This window comes from Malus sylvestris, chromosome 16 (assembly GCF_916048215.2).
Source record: "Malus sylvestris chromosome 16, drMalSylv7.2, whole genome shotgun sequence".
NCBI lineage: Eukaryota > Viridiplantae > Streptophyta > Magnoliopsida > Rosales > Rosaceae > Malus > Malus sylvestris.
Window position 1 is genome coordinate 29766446 of NC_062275.1, and position 7976 is coordinate 29774421.

General features: G+C 36.3%; 1 protein-coding gene across 1 annotated transcript; it reads left to right on the forward strand.

Annotated features, from left to right (window-relative positions):
* Positions 1-6046: 6046 nt before the first annotated feature.
* LOC126609272 (uncharacterized) lies at positions 6047-6674 on the forward strand. The gene is made up of 2 exons (XM_050277232.1): positions 6047-6232; positions 6495-6674. The coding sequence occupies exons 1-2, from the start codon at positions 6047-6049 to the stop codon at positions 6672-6674; spliced, it is 366 nt and encodes a 121-aa protein (XP_050133189.1).
* The last annotated feature ends 1302 nt before the right edge of the window (positions 6675-7976 follow it).

The window sequence follows — 7976 nt, forward strand, 5'->3', positions numbered from 1 at the left end:
CACTGCTCGCGTGTAGGAAACTCGGTGTGTCTCGAGGGCAATTTTGTCCTCTTCACCTAAAAATCCACATGTCGCCTCTTGATTATTTTTGGCTCCACATTGGTCCTTCAATTTCTCATGGCTTTCTTCACGTTCTAAGCACATACATTTATTACAACTTTGGCTATTTGAGGGATATGCATCTTTAGTACTAAAGCCAGCACCTACACCAAGAAGAAGACCATGACTTGGGCCACCAATCACCTCCTTATATATGACCCAATCATTTACTTCATTTTGTTCTTCCATAGCCGTATTCTTTTTCTTGTCCATTATTTCCTTCAATAAAATTGTAATATGTAAGCATAGGTTGTTACATCCTGGTTCGGGCCCTCACCACATCCCGGGCTTGACTATGTCGTAGCACGATATTGTCTGCTTTAGGCCCTGACCACGCCCTCACAATTTTGTTTTTGGGAACTCACACGAGAATTTCCCAGTGGGTCACCCATCCTAGGAATGCTCTCGCCGAACTCGCTTAACTTCAAAGTCCCGATGGAACCCGAAGCTAGTGAGTCCCCAAAAGGCCTCGTGCTAGGTAGAGATGGGAATATACATATAAGGCTTACAAGATCCACTCCCATGGGCAATGTGGGATGTTACAATCCACCCTCCTTAAGGGCCCGATGCCCTCGTCAGCACACTTCTGGCCAGGGATTGGCTCTGATACCAAATTGTCACATCCCTGCCAGTGCCCCCACCACATCCCGGGCTTGACTCCGCCGTAGTACGATATTGTCCGCTTTGGGCCTCGACCACACCCTCACGGTTTTATTTCTGGGAACTCACACGATAACTTCCCAGTGGGTCACCCATCTTGGGATTGCTCTCGTGCGATCTCGCTTAACTTCGGAGTTCCGATGGAACCCGAAGCTAGTGAGTCCCAAAAGGCCTCGTGCTAGGTAGAGATGTGAATATACATTTAAGGCTTACAAGATCCACTCCCCTGGGCAATGTGGGATGTTACATAGGTAATACACACAATATCAAGTAAAAAAAGAGATTGAAATTGTGATAACATACATAAAGTTCTTTAGCCTTTTCACTTGCCCAAGTTTCTTCACCTTCACTCTTACACTTACTCACATGGAATTTTTTGAAATAATCAATCGGGCTTACTCACATGGATTGCTCCCTATTACACCCGTTTTGCAGACTTTGTTTCTGCATGAAAAAGAAAGCAAAGTTAAAATCCAATCATCTCACAATAGCATCTACATGTAAGGAAAATAATACATTAACCATCATAAGATGATATTACTTAAATAAAACTTTTACCTTCGATTCAGGCTTCTCCCATTTTTCAACCCCTTTACACCAAACATCTTTTGATACATTTGATGGGCAGTTAATGTATCTCTCCCCAGTAGTCTTGTACTTGTGAAAAACCGAATTCCTCAATGTGCTCATCCAATCGACATATCTTATTTTAATATGTAGTTCAAAAGCCCTTATCTCCTTCTTCAGACACGTGTATGTGTATCCAGTTCCCTTAAAATGACCATACAATTCATCCATTTGCTCTTTTGGATAATCTTTAAATGTAATCCAAGGCCCATTAATAGCTTGATTAAAGAGCAACCCCTATAGTTCTCATAGCATTTGTAGTTACAATCCTATAAAATTAAAATTAGATTAAAACAATCACATATCTAAATAGTTAACTATTTGACAATCATGCTTTCAGTGACTTGTGCTCGTTACCTGCTATCATGTATTACAATCGGAGTGCCATTCCCATGTTTACCCTTAGCCTTCCCTCTACCTTTTTTTTTGGTAGGACCTAATCAATAAAAATAATAATGTGCTTGTATGTTTAATAAATAACCAATTACAAAACTGCACATTTTGAAACCGATATAAATATGGTACCTTCCACACTTGAAGGTTGATTCTCAATAGATGTTTGTTGTGTCTCATGCATTTCGCTATCATGTGATAGTTGGGTAACATCAAGTTGGTCTGAAGAGGTTGTAGGTGAATGAGTAGTAGTGTGCGGTGCTTTATTTTGACTCATTCCTTTTATTGACGTGGCTACAATTTTACAAAGAAAACACAAAGCTAAATAAGATATAATTATTAGAGAATTAGTTTCATTTAACATATGACAAAGTTCATAAAACAACCAACAAAGACAAGAAAATTAGATGTCTAGTACCGAAAGATAGAAAAATGAAAAAATCCACATATAAAATTACCTTGTATATTTGCATGTTGGGTCTCTTGCATTTCATTGTCATGTAGTTCATTGGTGGTATCATATTGGTTTAAACAGAGTTTAGATGACAGAGGATGTGTGCTTGATGAAATTTTGTGGCTCCTTCCCTTTTTTGCCATATATATCAATCATACAAAGATAAGAAAATTAGATGCCTATTACCAAAAGATAGAAAAATGAAAAAATGAAACCATGAAAGCTAAAATAAAATCGACTAGAATTGGTGTTTCAATGGCAGAAGGCAAAATATATACATAAACCCTAATTGTTAGGAAATCCCAGCTACCATGAAAAATGAGTAAAATTGAAATTTAATATTTACATAAACCCTAAACTTAAAATTGGCACAAGGAGAACTATTGGTGTTTCAATGGCAGAAGGCAAAATATATACATTAAAAAAATAAAGAAACTAGAATCTTTGCTTTGAAAAATCAAAACCAAATCTGGACGGATTTGATTTGAAGTTTGAACAAGAGAATAGCATGGTTAGGTTCGAGTTTGACCACTCCAATTCTAAAAAGGAAACCGAACTAGGTCGGTAATATATCCATAAACCTTAATTGTTAGGCTAGTAAGCCAATTCTTACCAACTCAAATTGCGAAGAGGCACTGGGTTTGAAACATGATAAACCTTAATTGTTGTCAGTACTACGCTAGTTCACGATCACGCACTGGGTTTGAAACATGATAAACAATGTTGAGAAATTGATGTAGCCCTAATCTAATAAAGAGTATGATATCCTTTTTAGTTTTCCTCCCTTTTTTTTGGCTGTGGGCGGAACAAAGTCTACAAAACATATTTGGAAATTGTGGGAGAAAAGGGAGGGACACACCAAAACCTTAATTAATTTGGAGAAAAAGCCAACCCGCTTAAATTCCATAAAAACAAGAGTTTGGGAATTGTAGGAAAAAGAGGTGGGAAGCCAAACCCTTATTTATTTGGGAGAAATGGCAAAACACTAAATTCTACAAACATTTTTTTTAAATAAAAAATAATATTGTTTCATTTGAGGAAAAGAGCCAAAACCCTAAACATTATCATAAATTAATATTTACAGTTTGGAAAATTAATTTGAATGATCCGACCGCCAAATTTGTTTTTATATACCTCGAGATCGCATATGCCAAAAATTGCAAAAAACTGACATTCAGATATTAGGTAATGGGATGAAACCTTTCAACGGTTATAAACGAAAACTCACGATTTACTGGTTATTTTAACTTCGATTTTGTTGATTTTTTACAACTACACTCCTCAACCCTATAAGAGTACGATGAATGAATTCGATCTTCAATTTAAAATATTTGCACTAGTAGATACCACAAAATATTATGTTCTATTTAATGGAAGTATTAAATAAACTCCAAGTGTTTGGTGAATCTATTTTTTCAAGGAATACACATTCTACAAAACAAGTTTCAACGATCCAACCGTCAAACTTATTTGAATATGCTCCAAGATATATGTAAAAAATCGTAAAAAACAAACATTCGTATATTAGGTAACGGGACAAAACCTTTTGATGGTTATAAACGAAAACTCATGATTTAACGGTTATTTTAACTCCGATTTTGCTGATTTTTTACAATTACACTCATCAACCCTATAAGAGTACGATGAATGAATTTGATCTTCAATTTAAAATATTTGCACTAGTGGTTCTACTTAAAGAAAGTATAAAATAAACTCCAAGTGTTTGGTGAATCTATCGTTTTCAAGGAATACACATTCTACAAAACTAGTTTCAAGGATCCAACGGTCAAACTTGTTTGTATATGCTCCAAGATCACATACATAAAAAATCGCAAAAAATAGACATTCATATATTAGGTAACGGGACGAAACCTTTCGATGGTTATAAACGAAAACTCATGATTTAATAGTTATTTTAACTTCGATTTTGTGATTTTTTACAGCTACACTCCCCAACCCTATAAGAGTACGATGAACAAATTCGATCTTCAATTTAAAATATTTGCACTAGTGGATACCACAAAATATGATGTTGTACTTAATGGAAGTGATGTGGTTATACTTTGTTCAATGTCCATGACAAATGTTATGAGTTAACAAAAGCATGCAAATTATTTCTTTATCATAGAATACTATATTAAGTTAGACACCTTTTTGCAAAACAGTGTTACAAACAAGAAATAGTTCCAATTTTTTTCAGTAGCAATCCATCCAGCATCCAATGCAATTACAAAAGCATAAATAGTGTCATAATCTAGTTTCAAAAATAGTTCCAGTTTGCAAAACAATATTACAAAATAACAAATAGTTTCATTTTTTCAGTACTTATATGTCATCTAACTACAAATATATGGAAATAAGACACATAAAAAACAGAAAACAAAATCATTACAGGAAAATATATTATAATTGTAGACTCTGCAAAATAATGTCATAATTTAGTTTCAGAAATAGTTCTGAGTTTGCAAAATTGTGTTACAAACAAGAAATAGTTCCATTTTTTTCAGTACTTATCTGTCATCGAATTGAATTATATGCAAAATAAAAAACAAAAAAGAACAAAAATCAAAATCATTGTGGAAAAAATATGGTATAAATTTACAGTTTGCAAAATAACATCATGATCCATTTCAAAAATAGCTTCATTTTTCACTTTCAATGTGTCATTGAATGTTATAATATGATCTCATTATCTGTCATAGTTATTTGTTTTTCAAAAATAAAAATGCATATTGGATTGTGGCATATTTGTCACTCAATTTGCAAACCAAGTGCAAGAGGGCAAACCAATAAAAGTCACCTTTGAGAAGGAAGAAGTGTTTGCCAAAAGAGCTCAAATTGCAACTATACTTGTGAATCACAAGAATAGTTATGCAAATGTATTGAAGAAGATACTTGAAGAAAGAAGGGAAGAAAATAAACATGGTCTATATGATGACATTCCTAATGAGGATTTTATTACATTAGCATGAGTTTTACAAATTACATTTAATATTAAAGCAAGTCCACTGGGAGTTGATTGCCCGGTACCCAACACCCAAAGCAGGCCAGCCCCCTAGCCAAATCACTCTAGCCCAACCCAAGCCATCCCATAGGCTGGCCCAGAATGTGTTGAGCCAAGCCCGACCTAGGTGACGTCACAGGCCATTTGATTTTTTTGTTGCGCCAGGCGCGTGGGCAACACGGGCAACTGGGTGAGCATCGCCTAGAAGAAATCAGAGGCGGGGCCCGCATGCCTAGGTCGTCCTGATAGGGAGGCCACGTGGCCGGTCCTAGGCCATTGGATTTCCAACGGTAAAAAAAATTTGAATTTGAAATCCAACAGCTAGATGACGTGGCGCGTTCTAGGTCGTCCAATTTGAAGATCAACGATCCACGATTTTTGTTCAATATATATATATATATATATATACACACACACACACCAAACGATTAAAATTATGACTGTTGGCCACGTGTCACATATGGGTTGTTGGATTTGAATCTTTTTCAAATCCTACGGTCCAGATTAGTTTACTTAATAAAAATTAATTAAAAAATTATTTAAAATTGTTAAAAATATAGAATTTATTTTAAAAAAAAATTATTATTTTTTCCTATAAATACCTAACCATCATCTTCCACCTTACACCACATTTCAATATTTTCAACACTTTCTACCAAAGCTTTCATATACTTTTTGTGTGAAAAAATACCTCATCCTATTTTTTTCCATATAAACCCTACATCCCTACATCCATCCTCACACCAAACTCAATCCTTGTTTTTAGCTCAGAATCCTTCTTCACCGTTTTCAAATATTGAATTCTTACAATGTCTTCTTCAAGGAGAGTGTATAAACAGTTTGAGGAGCAACAGAAAAGATTGTTGGCACAACAGGAAGAACTGATCAATCTCGAGGAAGGTGAAGGTGGACATAATGCTTTCGCAATGGAGGGGGATGAGGATAATGACCATAGAAGGCAAAGGGCCTCACATTTCTGCCTTGTCATGGAAGCAGTGGGTCAAATATCCAAACCCAGACATGCTGCAAACTTCGATAGAAAAAGGGAAAGATAAGGTAAAAATCTCTTCAAATATTATTTTTTCTCCAACTGTGTATTCCCTGATCATGTTTTTAGACGTTGTTTTAGAATGCAACGAAGTATGTTCAACAAATCATGAGTGATATATGCAACCATGATCAATATTTGTGCAAAAAGATGATGCTTTTCATGTTCTAGGTCTTTTTCTTGAGCAAAAAATTAATGGTGCCTTGCAGATGCTTGCATATGGAGCATCTGCAGATCAAGTGGATAAGATAACAAGGATGAGAAAATCAACTATTCTGGAGTCTTTGATGCAATTTTGCTCTGCAATTGAAGCCTTCTATACCAAGGAGTACCTTCGGAAACCCACGGAAAGGGACCTGCGAAGGTTGCTGAGGAAGGGTGAGATGTGAGGCTTCCCTGGCATGATTGGAAGCATTGACTGCATGCACTGCACCTAGAAAACTGTCTAAGTGTGTGGCATGGAGCGTATGGCGACAGAAAATGAGCCAAAAATATTATTTTGGAAGCAGTGGCTTCATTTGATACATTTGGTGTTCCAGGAGCTCATAATGACCTAAATTTCCTTGTCCAATCTCTAGTCTTCCACGAAGTATTGCAAGGAAAAACACCCAAAGTCACATATTCAGTCAATGGCCATACATACGACGGGCCTTACTACCTTGCAGACGGCATTTACCTAAGATGGACAACGTTTGTCAAAATAGTCCCACATCCACAAAGTGAAAAAGAAAAACACTTGGCAAAATGTCAAGAGGGGTGTATGAAGGATGTGGAGTGTTGTTTTGGTATCCTACAAGCTCGTTGGGCGATTGTCAAGTTAGCTGCTAGAATATTTGATGTCGACGCACTTCGATCCATCATGATGATGTGTATCATTCTCCACAACATGATTGTGGAAGACGAGTATGATTATTATGCCGTCGACAAATACGAGCCGGACACAATGAACAACTCAAGAACACGTATCTATTGTGCTCATGACAGCATCGAAGATCCTGTGCAACACGAGCCATTGGAACGAGATGGACGTTACAATCAATTGATCGCTGAGCCGTACACTCATTGCAAAAGCCATACTAGCACTGTACCCGTCAAAATGACTTGATTGAGCACTGTGGATGCAAATTTTCTCCTCCTCGATCTTGGACGATTTTGCACCTACAAAACAACTAGCACCTTAGGTTAAGGCCAAAAAGCCTCACGCGCCCACGATGAATGGGGGGGGCTTTAGCCGAAGAACCTCCGATGCCAAAGTTAGAATTTTAGAGAGAAATAGTGTTTAGAGTATTTGAGATTTTTTTTAAGAGAATTGGAATTAGTGTTTGGTGAAAATGGGAACCAATTTATAAGAAAGGAAGGGGTGGCCGGCCTTTAAGCCAAGGATAATTTATTTTAGGGGGTTATGAAGATAATGGGCTTGTTATTTTGGGGAGTTATGGAAATAATTGGCTAGTTAATTAGCAAATAATAATAACCTAATTAACTAGCTATTTGAATGTCATAAAAGGGAAAGAAAATGGTAGCAAAAAGCAGAAAATAAAAGGCATGGCCGGCCCTAGTGGGTAACCGGCCTTTGGTATGCTTTTTGGTTATAATTTGGTGGTTTGATTGATAATTAAGGGATTGATTAGGTAATTAATCCCTTAATTAGTCAATTTTAGGAAATATGAAAGGAATATATTATTTAGCTA